The sequence below is a fragment of the Lissotriton helveticus genome, chromosome 12, assembly GCF_964261635.1.
Source record: "Lissotriton helveticus chromosome 12, aLisHel1.1, whole genome shotgun sequence".
Lineage (NCBI taxonomy): Eukaryota > Metazoa > Chordata > Amphibia > Caudata > Salamandridae > Lissotriton > Lissotriton helveticus.
In genome coordinates, this window is record NC_136073.1 from 876,539,074 (window position 1) to 876,557,543 (window position 18,470).

At 46.0% G+C, this 18,470-nt stretch overlaps 1 protein-coding gene and 1 long non-coding RNA gene across 2 annotated transcripts in view; one reads left to right on the forward strand and one right to left on the reverse strand.

The window, feature by feature from the left end:
- Positions 1 to 18,470, reverse strand: part of LOC144797682 (thialysine N-epsilon-acetyltransferase-like) — a 128,343-nt gene that overhangs the window by 37,215 nt on the left and 72,658 nt on the right. The window contains exons 3-4 of the mRNA XM_078668406.1: positions 10,142 to 10,225; positions 9,745 to 9,846 (exon numbers count right to left, since the gene is read on the reverse strand). Of these exons, the coding sequence (XP_078524532.1) occupies positions 9,745 to 9,846; positions 10,142 to 10,225 (186 nt within the window). The remainder of the gene's footprint in view (positions 1 to 9,744; positions 9,847 to 10,141; positions 10,226 to 18,470) is intronic.
- LOC144797684 (uncharacterized) overlaps positions 1 to 18,470 on the forward strand; it is a 305,166-nt gene that overhangs the window by 19,802 nt on the left and 266,894 nt on the right. The gene's annotated exons all lie outside the window — the stretch shown is intronic.

Genomic DNA, 18,470 nt, shown 5'->3' on the forward strand with positions numbered 1-18,470 from the left:
AAGGCCAGTTGGGCGTACGACGGCACTACCCATTACAGCACACTCCTGGCTCCTGTCATTATTTACCGCCATAGGCCGCCCCTTGAACTCTACATCAGTGTCGGTGCAGTTGTGTGACTCTGGCACTCACCCGACACAACAGCTGGCGAAGAGGGTGGGCGTGCCCTGTTCTCGCACCGAGTGGCGGCCGCAAGAGTCTCCCACCAACCTTGCGGTGCTCGTGCCACGGTGCACCAGAACCCGGGAGTATGGCGGTCTGCTGGTTGAGGCGGAGCAGTCCTGCCGGTGCTACGCCGTGTTCAAGAGTTGACTGAGATGAGCCGCTGGTGCGCTGCAGTTGTCGCGGCCGTCTGCCGCATGTGAGACGCTCCGCAGCTGGGCCGCTGCAGCGCAGAGGCACGCGCCCATGTGCACGCGGGCGCCTGCTCAGAGCAGCCTCATGCTCTAGACGCCAGCGACTGCGATTGGCAGTCCGTCTTGCGGGCCTCTCCATCGTGCAGTGGCAGGCACTGGGGGAGAACAGCGCCGTGAAAAGGAAGAAGGCTGCAAGAGGCAGATAAACACAGGCTGCAAAAGGCATATCAACAACTAATTAAAAAAAGATCACATAAAAAAAGGGCTCCAGGAGGCAAGTCAGCACAAACTCTTTTTTTTCAGAAAAAAGAAGAAATAGAGCACATAATCCAGATTTCAAGTGAAAGGAGAAACAGTGTGCAGAGCGGTGAGCACCAGCAGTGCTGGTAGATAAGAGTCGAAAAACACCAGTGTCAGGAGGGACACATTACAAGGCAGCAGTGGGTCACCATGTCCACGATTTCCCCGATAGAACCCTTCATAGTGGAAGTTTTCCCTTCTTCACTGGGTGGAACGCTTACTCATTTTTTTCGAGGCCACGAAGGTTCATAAGGATCAGAAAAGAGCCATGTTATAACATCTGGGGTGCAAGGACATCCACAATATAACCAAAACGCTCGCAGAGGCTACGCCGAAAACTCACCACACACTGATAAATGCTCTCAACAGACTCTTTGAACCAATGGCTAATCAAGACTACGAACGGTTCATATTCCGGCAAGCGCGCCAACTCCCAGAAGAATCCCTGGACACCTTCCATGCCCGACTTAAGAATCTAGCGTCCAGGTGCGGATTCCACGACGAAATGGAAGAGATTAGGGGACAGATAATTCAGGGCTGTGCATCTGCCAAGCTCTGCGAACAGATTCTAGAAGAGTCTGGGAAGCCGCTAACAGACATACTGACACTGGGACGCACCAAAGAATTGTCCAAGGCCTGAGCGGCCCACATGGAAGCGACCCTCCAGTCACCAGTCAAGACGGAACCGGTGAATGCCGTGACGAACAGGCCAGCGACTCAGTGGAACAAGAAAGAAGCGGGAACCGCATCTCCAGGGCAGGTGAAATCCTGTGGGTACTGCGGAGGACCATCCCACAAAGCAGCGGAATGTCCGGCAAAGGGCAAAAGATGCTCCGGATGTGGGCGATTCAATCACTTTGAAAGGGTCCGCAGGTCTAAGAGGTATTGGAAACCCCAACAAGTGATCAACATGGTACCAGAAGGCGAGAAAGAGCCCAGTGACATGGATGATGATGATGACGAGGAAGAGTGGAGTGGTACATAAAGTGCACATGATTGGAACGACAACCCAGAAAGCGCGACGACTGCCCCAATGCAACATCTGAGTGGGCCCTCAAGACGTCAAGGCTGTGGTTTACACGGGTGCCACAATCAACATCATTGCCTCTGCCCTGTATGAGACCATGACTCCTGCGCCAACGGTACACCATACAGCAATCACCTTATTCACCTGAGGATAAGAGGCCCGTTCAGGACCCTAGTCTCCCATGGCACACACTCCATCAACACAAACGTGTACATTACGGAGGATGGGCAGGGCATGCCTCTAGGATGCCGAGCTGCAGAAGACTTGAGAGTCGTGACATTTGCATTTGGAGTGCACCAGGAATCGGTCCACCACATATTGGCGGAATTCTCGGATGTATTTGAAGGCATTGGGAAGTTTAAAGGCAAAGAGGTGCATCTCCACATCGACCCCACTGTACAACTTGTGGCTTTACGCCACAGGCGAATAGCCTTCCACTTGTGTCCGCTGGTGGAGGAGGAACTGAAAAAGTTAGAAGCAGCTGGCATTATTTAAATGGTGACGGGGCCCACCCCTTGGATCTCCCCAATTGTTGTCACCAGGAAGTCCAAGCAACCAGGAGCTGTTAAAATCTGTGTGTACATGAGGCTGCCAAATGCCGCTATCAAAAGGGAGCGTCACTTTACCCCGACCATAGATGACCTGATAGGGGAAATGGTAGGGGCCTGTTGGTTCTCCAAGTTAGACCTGAGATCTGGGTACCATCAGCTAGTGCTGGATGAGGCGTTCCGCAATATTACCACATTTTCAACTAACTTTGGTCTTCGAAGATATACCTGCCTGAGCTTTGGGGTGTCCAGTGCGGCAGAAGTGTTTCAAAACATAATACACAAACTGATTATGGACATACCGGGAGTCATCAATGTCAACGATGACATTATGGTGCATGCCAAGACCATCCCGGAACACAACTCATGCCTGACTCAGGTTCTTTGCCGACTACAGGATGCTGAACTCACTCTCCACCGGGAGAAGTGCGAATTCCTACAGAAAAAACAACAGTTTTTTGGCTACACCTTTTCTACTGAGGGAGGCAATCCAGATCCTGAAAAGGTCCGGGACATTAAGGATGCTGCTGCCTCCTGTCGTTATTACCTCACTACTGAAACCTGGCAAGGATCCCAGCGCTTGCGACTCCTATCGCCCGCTTTCACTCTTGAATTGCGATGTTAAAATATTGGCGAAGGTGCTGGCCACCAGACTATCCCTTTTGATGACCCGAATCGTGTTGCCCGATCAGGCTGGGTTTGTCCCTGGACGCTCCACCTCTCATAACTTACGCGCATTGTTTTCACTACTCCGCACGGTACACCCTGATCTACCAGTCACAGCGGTTTTTCTGGATGCCACTAAGGCCTTCGATTCTGTTGAATGGCCCTACTTGTTCACCGTCCTGGCGAGTATGGGGTTCCCTAAATTATTTATCTCCTGGGTCCAGTTGCTGTATACGCAACCAACAGAGAAAGTCCTGGTTAATGGTCGCCTATTTCCCTCCATTGCCATCACAAGGGGCACCCGACAGGGATGTCCGCTGTCCCCTCTCTTATTTGCGATAGCCGTTGAGCCGCTGGCTTGCAGGCTCCGTCAATTGCATCGAGAGGGTGCGGTTCGCTGCTTCCAGCGTCAGATTTACGTGTCGTTATATGCGGACGACATGCCGCTCTATGTCAAATATCCGTCACGAAAATTAAATCCCTTGCTTAGGGAATTTGTTGTCTTCGGTAGAATGTCTGGAGTGTGCATAAACTGGGCTAAGTCGCAATTCTACCCTCTTACGGGTGCGGTTACTGACTTTCCACTCGACTTCCCTTTAGAATGGTGTTGCACAGACTTGCGATACCTGGGTATTCAAATCTCACGTGATAAAGACGAAACACTGCGGCTGAACTACGGTGTAGCGATTACGAAACTTACCACTTCGGTAGATCGTTGGATCTCCCTCCCCCTCTCCATGGCGAGGAGGGCATCGCTTATCAAAATGGTGGTGCTGCCCCGATTTCTGTATCTTTTTCTCAATATCCCTTACTACCCTGGTGCGTTTTTCTTTAAAACTTTAAAGTCGGAGCTATACCCGATTTCGAGGCTTATTATTTGTGTGCCCAAGCGCATTACACGTATCACTGGATGGTCCCTACTCCGTTCATGCCTCAATTGGCGGTCGAGGACTGGATTGCGAACCCCCTCCCCCTCAATGGGCTCCTACACTGTCCAATGACGTCCATTGAAACGCCTCATACTTCTGTCACATGCACTATGGATGCCTGGTGCCGCGTGGCGAGGAGGCTGGACAGCGAATTACCATATTCTCCTAGGTTGCCACTGGCATACCACCCTAAGCTTGCCCTCCTACAGGAACATGGCTTTCGGTTGCTTTGTCGGCGCCTGCGAGTCAACAGTTGTGGTGATCTCTTCTCCAATGGCCAGTTCAAATCTGCGGACTTGTTTTTTACCTCTTATGACCCTTCTCCACTCGTTAGATTCTGCCTGGCTTTCCCACTGAGCCCGAAGTCCTGCCTCCACTACACTTCATGTTATGCTCACAGGACGGTTCGCATCTGGTGTCGGGCATGTACCGCCACATTAGGACATGCAGTCCGGGACCAGAGGCCGCAGCCCGCAGGCAGTGGACTGCTGACCTGGCAACAGAGGTCACTGATGAACAGTGGCTATACTGCTGTAACCTTACGGCTCGGATATCAGCCAGCAGTAGGCTCAAGATGATCCACTTCAAGTTCCTACAACGGTTGTACTTCACACCGGTCAAAAAATACAAGTTCAAATTATCCAGTGATGATAGATGTGAGCGCTGCCGAGCGGAATGTGCTGGTTTTCTGCATCTCGCCTGGGAGTGTCCTCCCGTTCATGCCTACTGGCAACAGGTACATGGCGCCCTTGAATCAATGGTTGGGGAGTCCATAAATGTTGATCCTTTACTAATGCTCATGGTTCACTCATTCCATATTGCTAAGACCTGCAAGAAATTCTTAGATATTGCTTTGCTTCTCGCAAAACGACGCGTTGCATGTAGATGGGGACGTGGCAAGGCTCCAAAGTTCAAAGACTGGCTTGCAGACATGACTCATTGTCAGGAACAACACGCAATTTTCACTGAAACACTTCCGATTCCTAGCAGACCTGCTGACATTTGGGGTCCACTAGTTACATTTGCTAGTTCAGGGAGATGGAGACGAGGAACCGGATGGGAGCGGGGCTCGGACTGGAGGTGAAGGCCGGATGGGAGATGTCTGAACTGAGTTGCGGCACTATCGGGTCTGGCTGAAAATTATAAACATTAGCTGCATATGTGACTGTATGAACTTCTGACTAAGTGCAACTTAATGTTGTTTACCATTTCTATGCATAAAAGATCAGATATTGTTTCCTGAACACCCTTGCGATGAGCTGATGAATGGCGCTTTTATACTGTATAATGGCAAGATAACGCAATCCCTGAATGACATCTAATGTATTTCCCCTGATGACTGCTTATTGTTTCCTCCTTGTGTAGTGTCGCTGACTTGCCATGATCTACTTATGCTGTATGACCCAGATGTTTTTGCTTTGTACCATACTACCACCCCTTGTATTGTTTGTTTTTTCTTTGTGTTAAAAACTCAATAAACAAAGTTTACAAAAAAAAAAGGATGCTGCTCCTTCCACCAATGTCACTGAGGTCCGCAGTTTCCTTGGCATGGTGAACTATTGTGGGTGGTTCATTCGAGACCTCACAACACTCACCCAACCACTGAGGGAACTCACGAAGGACTGCACTCCCTGGAAGTGGGACCAAGAACAAGCTAAGGCCTTTAGGGACATCAAGGATGCACTCTCGGAGGCGACCACGCTAGTTTTCTTCGATCCCAAGAAGATGACCTTGATTGTGGTGGCAACTGATCACAAGACCCTAGTGGCTCTCTTCTTGGGACATCCACAAAACCGCCGCCCCGGATTGAAAAATGGATGTTGCAGCTACAAAATTACAACTGCCGGGTGGAGTATCAGCCAGGGTCCAGGAATCCTATGGACTATCTATTGTGTCACCCAAGAGCAGCCACAGAGTAGGAGAAAGAAGATGCTGCTGACACAGAGGAATACGTCAGGTGTGTCACAGCCCGGTCTTGCCCCCTCCCACTTTCCATGGAAGACCTCTGAGCGGAGACGAACAAGGACAACTGTTTACAACGGGCCAAAGCGGCACTAAAACATGGCAACTGGCACAGAGCCAAAGAGGAATGGAAAATACAGACGGTAGACGCCCAGCGCATAATAGACAGCTTGTACCACGTCCTGGATGAACTCACTGAGGACACAACTGGACGTCTACTAAGAGGCCTCAACTGGAAATCCCGACGGGCCTAACAGCCCGAGTCGTTCAGCTAGCCCACCTTGGGCACCAGGGGATGGTCAAGACAAAGTCGCGGCTCCGAACCAAGGTATGGTTCCTCCTCATGGACGAATTAGTAGAAGCAATGGTCCGCTCCTGCTCGTCATGCCAAGTGACCGGCGACATCCCTCGTCCAGCTCCAATAATTGCCAAACCGAGACCTCGGTCGCCCTGGACTTGTGTCAGCTTAGACTTTGGCAGCCTCCCTGATGGCCGACACATGTTTTTAGCTATTGATGATCACTCCAAATACCCTAAAGTCAAGATCATAGCATCGGCCAGTACCGCTGAAGTGATCCCAAAACTTGAAAAAAATCATGGTGACTCACAGCCTCATACAGGAGTTGAGGACAGACAATGGACCCCCCTTCCAAGGGCAAGAACTGGCTACCTACCTCGTCGCGCTGGGCATTCAGCACAGGAGAATTATCCCAAGATGGCCGAAAGCTAATGGGGAAGTGGAAAGGTTTATGCGGACCTTAAACAAAGTGATATGCATTGCTCATGACAAAGGTTAGTTGGTAGAGTTGGCCATCTTCACGTTTCTACGAAGTTACGGCCAGACGCCCCACACCACCACTGGAGTAGCCCTGGCACATCTGCTCATGGGGAAAGTAATCACAGACTCAATTCCACATCACCCCTAGTTGCGCCCTGAGGTTCCTGACAACTCTCAAGTAGATGCTCGACGTCTACGGGCTCATGCTCAAGTCAGTCAAAGGCGGCTTGTGCGACCCATGCAGCTTGCGAAAGGTGACCTGGTGCTACTCAAAACAGGATAACCAGCTGCAAGTTTCGATTGCTGTACGAAAAGAACCTGTGGACTGTTGTGGACGTCAAGGGTACCCGAATCATTGCGACCCGAGGAAGAGAAACACTGACCAGAAATGTGTCGCACTTTAAGAAATACCAGCCGGGAGCATCTCCACCCGAGCCGGCCAGTGTTGATCCCTGCCCAGGTGCCCTGGCACCAACTGGAGCCAACAAGGACCAGATATCAGAGACATCCCAAGTCGGAGGTCGTGTTGATGTCCCTGACAGTGTTTCGATTCCCGACGAAGGGTTGGTGAGTGAAACGTCTGAAGAGGAACATGGCAGCTTCAGGAATGATCGAGGTGAGGTGACGTCTGGTGTGTAAGCAAGAGAGACTCTGGGACGTGGCAGGTCCTTGTACCGCCTGCAAGAGAATCCGGAGCCCACTCGCCGTTTGCAAGATTATTTCATGTAAGACTGAGTGCGTCAGAAGTTATTTGAAAAGGCTAAGCATGATTAGGAGCTGTATTTGCGAACTGTCATTGGTTTGATGTTTGTTGGGGCGGAATGTTGTGTTGTGCTCGTGACGCAATGGGCACGCAGCGTATGGGTCAGGTAAAGGGGTACGCACATACATAATGCCAGTTGGGCGTACGACGGCGCTACCCATTACAGCACACTCCTGGCTCCTGTTGTTATTTACCGTCATAGGCCGCCCCTTGAACTCTACTTCAGTGTCGGTGCAGTTGTGTGACTCTGGCACTGACCCAACATAACAAAAGCCACTGTGCGCACGCATGCACGCTGGTGATATGTGCACGCATGCGCGCTGGTGATACGTGCACGCATGCGCGCTGGTGAAAGCCACTGTGCGCACGCATGCACGCGGGTGATAGGCATTGTGCGCACGCATGCACGGTGGTGAAAGCCACTGTGTGCACACATGCGCGCTGGTGAAAGCCACTGTGCGCACGCAGGTTACAGGGACCGATGGTCCTGAGCCTGTGCTCAGGTTGCTCACCCTCTTCAGATCTGGAAATTGAAGTCTTTTGTCGTCAACTTCGATGCCAATGCTGGCTCAGTGTCTTCTCAGGCCTGGGTTTTTCAGTGTCAAGCTTCATCCAGCATTGAGACACCTTTACTTTGCTGGACTGTTTTGCGTATTGCGGTTACTTCCCATTAGCAATCCTTTCTCATAGGTAGTTCCTTCAGCAAAGGCATAGGGCTGACAGCACCAATCCTTGCCCTGGCGCCAGTGCTCCTTTGACGGTAAGTGTACTGAGGGAAGACCCTCTTGACCATAAATAGTGTCCTACTGAGGTCCACGGTGAGTCAAAGTCATTGCAAGAGGCATACTTTGCTTGTTCTCTATTTGCTATCTGTGCTACCGGGTAAACCTGTCCCTTTGTTGTCAGAACTTAGTTCATCGATGTCACAGGCGACCATGGTGGTTGGAGACCTAGCAGAGTCCTGGTGCTGCATCAAGGAATATGCTCCCAGCTTCTGTCCTGTTGGTCGTCGGTGCTACCAGATGAATTCTCCCTTTCATCGTCGGAATTTAGTCCAAATGCATCTTCACCGGCCATGGCATATGTAGACTTTGCAGAGTCATTGTGCTACATCTTGATTTAATGGGCCCAGCCACTGTCCTTTTGGTACCAACTGATCATTTTTTAAGTAAAGGCGGCCAAACAGATGTCCCATTGTGGAAGTCATAGGTTACAGATGGGATGCTGGTCTGATCACAAGTATTTGCTGTTCTATCAAGGATTTTCTTTTACCTGGTGGGCTCGCTATGCCCTCACCCTCATAAGTCCTTTTTGTATGAACAGGTCCCAGGCTCAAACGATTCGGTTTCGACAGGGTAGTTGTAGTGATATTGTCTTGATGTTTTCTGTCGCTATGCGCTGTGTCTTGGTTGGGGGGGTTCATATTGTGCAGTGCCGAGAGTAATGTCTTTTGGTGCAGTTTTTTTGAGCTGTGGAAACATGCCCGAACCCAATGACAGAAAAAAACCAACAATCTAGTGCAGTCTGTGTCCTGGTGCATTGTGGGTTTCAGGGAACATATGATGGATCTCCTTGAAGCTGAAATTCCTTTTTCGAAGGAAAGCAAATTGCCAACTCTGTGCCCAACACTAGCTGACAGGAATGTTCACAGCCTGTGACCTACAGCAGCACATGCTACAAACTGGCACGATTACCTTGCTAAGAGTCCACTTTTACATAAACACCATGTGAGATAGAACCCAGAGCCATGGAGTTCAGGGGTGCAGTGGGTGCCATCACTGAGGAGAGTGACAAAGTGGCACTGAGGTGGGTGACAAAATGGCTAAAATATGTGTAACTATCATTTTTTCCTTAGTTTAATAATTTCAATGTGGGCGGGGGAGTTTGACAAGAAATATTCCGCACCAAGTACCACCTCACCTTGCTACACCACTGCGTACAAGAGTTTAGGAACAACAAGGTTTATGGCTATAGAGAGTGAGGATGCAACTTTTAAGGTTCAGGTGTGTTACATTTTGTTATTAAAGCCTGGGTTATAGGTATGCTCTTAGCAGAAAGAACCATGTCATGGTGAATGCTGGACACCATACCAGGAGCAAAGACTTAACTGCTCTGTGTTCAGTCTCAGCTCATGACACTTCTCACAGCATTTACATCATGCACACACATTTGTCAAGTGTTTTATCTCTAAGAAAGAGCAGGCACATAGAAGACAGAACACATATGATGTAGCAGGCCCCTGGAATGTTAAAATTCTGACTGTGTTTGAAGTATGAGGTGCATTCATATAGAAGATATGACCTTTCTTTTGATTGCAATAATGACTGTATACATGAACCTACTATTAAATGCAAGATTACTCATTTGAGAACATAACGTTGACCCTTCATGGCACAAGCTCCCCATCCTGTTCCTACCTCTGAATTCTGGCATGACGTAGATGTCTACCAAATAGACAATGCGACCGTTCCAGGTACTGTAGCTGAAGACAAACAAGGCATGGCCAACAATGCTGAAACCTGAGGAAGAGCAACAATTAACAGTTAGGAAAGGGTGTGAAACAACTCAGCCAGGCTTTTTTTTTTCTGTTTTTCCATTTCCAATGTTTACTCACTGGTATGATGTTGAAAACAAACCATACTGTGAATCTAGAGGTGGAGAAAGATGTGACATTTACTGAATGTTGAAGTGAGAAGACGCAGCGCTGCTCTCTCCACCCCAACGTTTCTCACTTTCTGGCAGCCTTTTGTTGATTTGCCCTGGTCTATTTCCCATCAATAATGAAGGTGCCATGGAGTGAAGGATGTTCATTACCTTCTTTGCTTGTCTTTCCTGAGGGCAGTTCAGCAACAAGGCATCTGTAGGCAGGGTTGTCTGTGAAGCCATCCTCCTTCAGCACTAAGTGTCAGAGAAAAAGGAAGAGGCTTAGGAGGAGAAGAGAAACATGAAAGAGCGGATGAAGGAGAGGTAAAACAGAAGCAAATTATCTGCATGGAAAGCACTGCGAGGAACTGGCAAAAAGCAGGCAATATAGTCTGGAGACTTTTACTCGCCCATCCCAGAAGTGTAGGAGTGGAGTTTCTGGATGACCTCACTGGGGGAGGATGTTCTTAGTGGTGGAGAGACTAGCAGCTGATGGTGGCTGCACCAGGAAAGGAATCTAAAAGAGTAATCTACTCCCTCCTTCCCATAGCCAGCTAGGAATGAGGGCTACATTCGAGGACAAGGACTTCAGCAACTACACATTAAGTTATGTTGATTTGTATAGCACACAAATCACCTATCGCCATGAGGGTATCCAGACACTTATGGCAACTCTTCTCATCTCTAAATACCAGGTTGGATGTATTGCTCTCTCAATTGCTAATTACAGAACTCTAGACACATTTAACTCTGTGAGGTCTGTGTGAATATTGCCCCCCCCCCCCCTTTGTGGAAACACACTTGCAAAACACATGCAAGTAACGCATTTGTTTCTGCATGCTTAGAGCTGGTTAACAGGAGCCCTCATAATGCGTCTAAGTCTGGTATTGACTGGCACTGTACATATACATTGGCCATTTACATTTTATAAGTACACCTTTATCATTTGATGGTCTTAAACTAAATTAGTTCATCTGATTAACAAATATCTCTGTACATATACTGTGCCACTTCGATAACACTGTGCATCAGAGGTTGCTAGAAAGCTTTAGAAGGTGATAGAGGTGACTACTAACGGGGGTGCTATCAAGCAATCAAGTGGCACAACATAGACTGAATAACTCTGATATTGTGGGGTATAGTACCAAAGTGCAAGCACTAGAAGGTGATGATGCACATCTGTGAAAGGAGTAATGGCAAGCAAGTTCATGGAGAGAGCAGCACTTCAAGTCATGCACTAGAGCAGCGATTACTAAACTGTCTGTTGGTAAATGGATCACTTTCTTCTTCACTGAACGTACCCAACGTACTGTTGTAGTTCTATCTAGGACCCTAAATTCGATAGTCCTGATTTATGCCCTTATGTGGTTATAATAAATAATATCCTTATAAAGGCATAAGAATCATATCCATATTTAGTCATAGCCCATGCTGCCCAAATTAAGCAAGGCTACTTCCCCAGGCTCGTAGAAAGTACAACGAGTTCTGTAAATAAACCAAACCTCCAGCAACCTGGGAATTCCCCATTGCTTTTGTTTTGATTTCGTCCTAGAACTCCTGTGAGCACTCTAAGAACGGCCAGTTCTTAGTGACATCTTCATTGACGTCTTATGTCCAACCTTACGTCAAAACCCGTCACATTTCAGGTATAAATATACCAACGTTGCCTTAAGCAAAAACACGGTGGTGGTTTTGGAGCAGAGCGGCTATCTACTTGCCCGAGAGCCCAGCTGATGAGAGAGCCCACCGACGCCGCCCCTCCCCCTTGACGCACTGAGAGAGACGCTGTCTTTTCTCCTGCTGAGAAATCCAGCTCCGGTGTTTCCAGATACCCTCGCGGGTTACTGGGATATCGAGTCCTGAGAGAGAGATACCAGACCTCCTGCTTTCTAATACCCAGGTACGGATCTGACTAAACCCTTTAAGAGAATTCTTGATTCAGATTCCTTGGCAAAACCAACTTAACTTAAACTGCTATTTACTTACTCCTTCCCACGTATTAGGCTTAGGTCAGGTACACCGGTGTAGGCGTATTTAGAAGCACCAGTTGAGGACGTTAGTCAATGTATATTTGTATGTATATATTTTATCTATTTTAAAGTATCTTATGGCTAAGAAACCATATCAATGCTTTTACAGTATTATTTAATAATACTCCTTTTACTGTACGCACTTCACTTTATGCTAAGTATTGCAATTGTGGCAATTCATTTCTCTTGTATGAGAAAGAAGACTGCTCAATAAATAACACCTTTTATTGAAAACGCCCGTCTCTCTTTTATCTGCACTCTGGTGAAACTAAGTATGCACACTTATCTGAATGAAATAGCTGTCTATTGTTTTCACACGACTCTAGAGATACACTCTTATTCTGAGGGAGCAAAGTTGTCATGTTTTATGGTTGTCAGATGCTAATCCCTTCTTGTCTATCCAGGGAGGTTAAACTCCTCCTCGTTTATTCGAGAAAGTTTCTAGTGACCTCTGAGCTAGCTGGCAAACCTTAAGTCTAATATAGTCAGTAGAGACCTAGTCGACCTCAGTTCTACGTCTACACTGCTGAATATATTATTCCAATGCGCGGAGCCTATTGGGAATATAGGAACTACACTACATGGCGCCCAACGTTTGGTAAGGCGATAAATCTAACGCAAGACGTTAGAGTAACTCAGTCGTGCTTTTTCACACAGAACCCTTTTCCCGTAAATACTCCAAAAGACGTCTGGAGTGGGTAAAAGGTTAAAATCCGCCGGAACTTAGTAGGAAGAGATTCCTGTGTAAAGTTTTTGGTTTAGTCAACGTTGAAGGATACAGTGTTCCAAAATATTGTGTACCTAATCTTTGTTTCCTTGAAACTTGATCTGCAACAAAAACCTTTCTGTCAGTAAAAATGGTAGAAAGTGAAGACGAAAGGGAGACAGCTAGAATAGCAGCTCAACTCCTAGCGGATGACACGAGTCTCCAAGACAATGACCCGAATATTATACTCATTCCGGTCAACATAAGAAAAACTATAACTCTTAAACTTATAGAAAATGGACTGACATCACGAGGTGGTATAGTCATATTCGTGATAGAGGCCCATGAATATCGGCAGACAGAGGTATTCTATTCATGGATAAACTTTCCAGCAGCAAACGCTGTAACACACGAATTCCACTATTACAAAATAGAGGAACCTCCGGATGTATACACTCCTTTCGAGGAGATTGGAATCCCATTAAATTACCAAGAGCACCTGCTCTGGTTTAAAGGCGCCCTAAAACATAATAATCACATCACCAGGCTCGGTCCACTAGGTAGACCAGGAGCAACGTGGCCGGTTCTAGCCAGCTACGCACCACATCCCGACATTGAAAAAATGTCAAGTGAAGAACTTTTAGTTAAATAAAAGAATTAACAAAGGCATATAGAGAATTAGTTCAATTGGCGACGGAGGACATAACATACCTCCAGAAATTGAAAGAAACAGATATAGCAGAACAGCCATTTGAACTTGCCAGAATCATAGAAAAATCCTATGAAGAACTAGGTAGAGATAGTTTGGGTGGGAAACCAGTAAAACCCCAACTAACTGAAAATCCTGAAAAAATATTTATTAAAAATAATCTAAACACTCCAAAAAAAGAGTTGGGATGGAAATAAACAATCCACTCCCAAAGAAAAAAAGATTCCAGTCCAGAGGAAGGTCTCCTCAACGAAGAGAAAGATCTCCTGACCGAGGAAACAAGTCTTCCCAGAGGGAGCCCTCTGAGAAAATATACAACCTTAGAAATAGGGATAATTTGAAAAAACCTGGTAGATATCAAGATATTGATACACGTCCCTCTCGATCTTTTCAGACTTCCTCACAGAAATCGGAAAGAAGAGGACGGTCAGAAAACAGGGAAGAGCACGTCAAGTTCAAAGACAAGGAACCTGCTCATCAAAGTAAAAAATTACAATTTCCAAGAAAGAAGGTAGCCAGTATTAAAATAATTAAACATGCCGAGGATACTGAGGACACAACTGAAAAACGGAGAGTGGGCCCAGACAATGCTAGACAGCGCAGCAGAAGTGACCATAGCTCGCAAGATCTTGATGAATCTTCTGGAGACAACATGGCCGCCACACATAGGATTGCGATAGTCCTCCTTCTATTACTACTAGCACACCACAGTAAATTAATGTTCTCCCTCCCGCGTTTCCACGCCGAAGGATACAGACCTCGACGATAGAACCTGACGGATAACTCACACGCATAGCGCAATAAATACCAAGTAAGTCGGCAGCTAGCTGCTTGGATTTGAATTATGCCATAACATACTCGAATATGTTATTTGACCGCGATTTACCCGCTTATTTCCAGATTCCAGTACCCTTTCTACGATTCGTGAGTGTACCTCGTTATGTTTTGCATGCCACCCGTTCTAGGCACAATAATATTCCCGTTCACAACCATAAAGCTAGTCACGCTATTTTACAGATTTAATTTTTCACAAACATTACCCTCGTTTTTAGGCACCGTAACAAGGAGACGTTTCATGGAACACATGCACAAGCCTTTTGAAACAGACGACCACTCGTACCACATCCTCACTAACCCCAACCTGCTAATGACGCTCAGTATAAATACAAACTTTAACATTTATGTTATGGTAGTGAATACACACTTAGAGCTATATCTTTATGTTGTAGAGCTCCCAGAAGAAGGATAAATTACCCAAAATGCATTGGAGCAATCGGCGTTTTTGTTAAAACATGATGGATGTTAAGAACAATCGTTATGAACAATGAATGACATATCAAAATGAAGAATCATTGTGAAAATCATGAAAATCTTGGAATAAAGAAAGAATAAAGAAGTAATATCAACATTTGTAGAGTCTCGCTTTGGAGAACTAAAGGTGTGCCCACGATACAGGGATGTCTCTTTAGGAAGAAATGATTAGGCCTGCCTTCTCAAATCATATTCCAATTCATAGAAAATATACATATGCAAGAAAATGGGCAGTAGCCCAAGCTCCTGCATTAATCAAAAATCATGTAGGATGGGATGAGGACTCTACTCCTCACACAATCCAGTTAAAATGTCAACCCACTGTACAAAGGCAGTACCCAATTAAACAAGAGGCTAAAAAGCAAGTCAGGGAGATCTTAGATCAACTTGAATACCAAGGGGTGATTGAAACATGCACTTCTCAAATGAACAATCCTTTGTTTCCTGTCTCCAAGCCAGACGATTCATATCGTCTAGTTTTGGACTACAGACATCTTAACTCATGTTGCAAAACATTTGCAGTACAAAACTCACACAGTGCAGCACTAATGAATAACATTGTGCGCAAAAAATACAAAACGACATTGGACATCTCTACATCTCTAATGGGGTCACAGAAAAATTTCTGTCGACTCCCACAGGGATTCAAGAATAGCCCAGGATTATTCTCAGCAAGAGTAACAGAGTTACTACAAATATATGATGATGAGGCATTATCCTATGTCGATGACATCTATCTAACAGACGATGACCTGGATACTCACTTGAAAAGAGTAAACACCATAATACTTGGGTTTGCAGCTGAGGGTTACAAATTCAACTTTAAAAAGTCACGAATTGCCCATCTAACTGTCCTGTTTTTAGGATATGAATTATCAAGTGAAGGCAAAAGCCTAGCAGACAACTTCTTAGAGAAGTGCGCTGTACTCCAAGCACCTAAAACGCTGAAAAACTTACAATCAATACTAGGTTTCCTGAATTTTGGAAGAACGTACATTCTAAATTATGCAGAGAGGGTTAAACCTCTCTATGAATTAATAAAACCTGATTTTAAATCAATCAATTGGACTCAAAAACACACAGAAATTTTAAGATCATTGCAAGCAGACATGTTAGCTAAAACAAAATTGCAAACACGCGAAAACATACGCAACCTTGTAATCCGAGTCATCCCAGGAAGATGCGGATTCACGTACCTGACCTCTAATGAGGGAGAAACGGTACCAATAGCTTACTAATCACACTTGTACGCACAAGCTGAAAAAACATTCAGTCTTACAGAAAACATTGTAAATGCGGTTCAAACTGCTGTAGCAAAAGAAAGAGCCCAAGCACAAGGCAAAAGGATAACTGTTTTAACAGCAGAATCAGCCTTTTAGGCATTAACAAGCCCACGCAATATGACTAAGGTGGCATTAGATACAAAATGGATCGAATGGGAAAATTCTCTTGCTACAGAAGACGTGAAATACTATTTTGACCCGAAAATGAAAAAACTAGAAAATCTAGAATATAAAGAAAAATATCCTCTGCCAATCGAAATTCTGCCTCTTGAACAGTACACATGTGTAATCTACATGGATAGATTTGCACAACACTACGATGTAGAGAAGAAATCCTACAACGCAGCGTGCGCGATTGTTAAAGGTCGCTGGCGCTTTGGTAAATTCAGACCAATAGTCACCAAAACTGAATCACTCAGAAAATGCTCAACTCAGCGAGCTGAAATAAGATCTTTAAAGATGGCGCTTGAAAATGCCGATCGTGAATTCCCCACACTAATAGTGTGCGATTCGCATTACTGCGTCAAATCTTACAACAATGACTTGCAGAACTGGGTTCAAAACGATTACAAAGATGACACAGGTGCCACAATAAAGCATAAAAAGCTTTGGGAACAGGTAGTTATTTTGCAGAAGGAACTACAAAAGACTCACGTGATACATACACTGAGTCATCAGCGTGATGGCGTTCACGCTGCAGGGAATTCATTGGCTAACACAGCCACAGCGGAAGCAACTAATCTGGCTTCCGTAGCCACAAAAAAGCGTTCAGAAAATTACATAGACGGGGAAACCATGCTGGCGGTAAAAATGTCTTCAAAAGGCGACTGTGCAGCACTGCCCTTGAACTATCCACTCACTTATACATACATAGTTGATGCAAACTCTGATCCTTTTGCTCGAATCCCTGGAGTGGGGGATAGAGTGATTCCAAACACGAACAGGAGAATCTTCTTGATTCAAGAAGCACATATGGGATTAGGTCTAAGGCACCAGGAGATCTTGACATCTCTGAAAGAATTGCAACCAGAATACTGGTGGCCGGGGATGAGCCTGCATAACTACAAATTTGCAATGGGCTGTCCAAACTGCAACACAGATCGCAGTGGCGAACTGGCCGGAGTAATGCCAGGACCCTTCTTTTAGAAAGCATAAGGCTATCTATACGCAGAAATCTAATAGGAGAAATGCGTCCCATTTATGTTTAAGACTAGATTAACTTAAAATGTAGACACCAGCGCTCGGCTGACGCCAGAACTGTTATAAAAGATTTGCGAGTCCATATCGGCACATACGCAATTAGCATGCTACATTCTGACCAGGGTCCTGCTTTTAGCTCTCGAGCTTATAAGGAGGCCATGACCAGCATGGGCATTGCATTGCGGTACTCTTGTCCCTTCCATCCTCAGGGAAATGGGATTGTGGAAAGAAAAAAACCGGACATAAAGCAATCTATAACGGCGAGGGTATTAGGTTCGGGTGATGGGTGGGTCCAACATTTAACAAGTGTCCAACGTAGTCTTAATAATCTGCCAAGAAATTCTCTGAAAGGTTTCAGTCCGTACGAACTATTGTTCGGGACTAGAATGCATATTCAGGACCTCGATAGTCAGACTTCAGTGGTAGAAGAAAAATGCTTTGATATCAAAGATCGTTTGGCTATTTTACAGGACTTAAATGAAACAAGAAAAGGCCTGAGTAACGTAAAGTTAAAACAGCAGCCAACAGCCACTGAAGATAAACCACCTGTCCCAGCAAGGCCTGCCTGGATTCCAAAGATTGGGGATCTGGTCAGAGAGAAGATCGCGGTGAAGAAGGAATTTGGGCCTTCTTACAGAAAAGCAGTACCTGTCTTAGCTATCAGCGGAACAAGATCAGTTGTACTACCGCCCCTTGCTGGTAAAAAGGAGAACCGAGTTGTATCCATCGACCTGGTAAAACCACAATCATGTGGCCAATAATAAGTAGTAGGCCCAGTGGACTCCCAAGAAATAGCAGAGTACCAAAACTTGCTACAATACAAGAGGTTCAAACTGAGAGACTAATCACATTTGATAAACCTGTAGTCAATAAAAAAGGACTATGCAACAATGCCATGGAACGTGTGCCTCTTGAAACCCAAATTGCAACAGTTCGTCAAGAAACACCAATCTACAACGATGTAACCTCAGACTTACTAATGAAACAAAAAATGCAAAAGCAACTGAAAATCCGGAAGCAATTCCAACAATTGACAGAACTGCATCTGGCTACTTCATCAATTTGGATAACTTTTCTGAAGATCCAAGCGAATCGGAAGAAACGCCAGCAACAAAATGTACAATGGCGCCCCTGCATATTCCATCCGACTGCTTCAACTGGTGCAGAACCAAGCCGCACGCCTTGTACACAGCTTGCCAAAATCACATCACACCACTCCCCTCTTAAGATCCCTGCATTGGCTCCCTATTAGAGAAAGGGC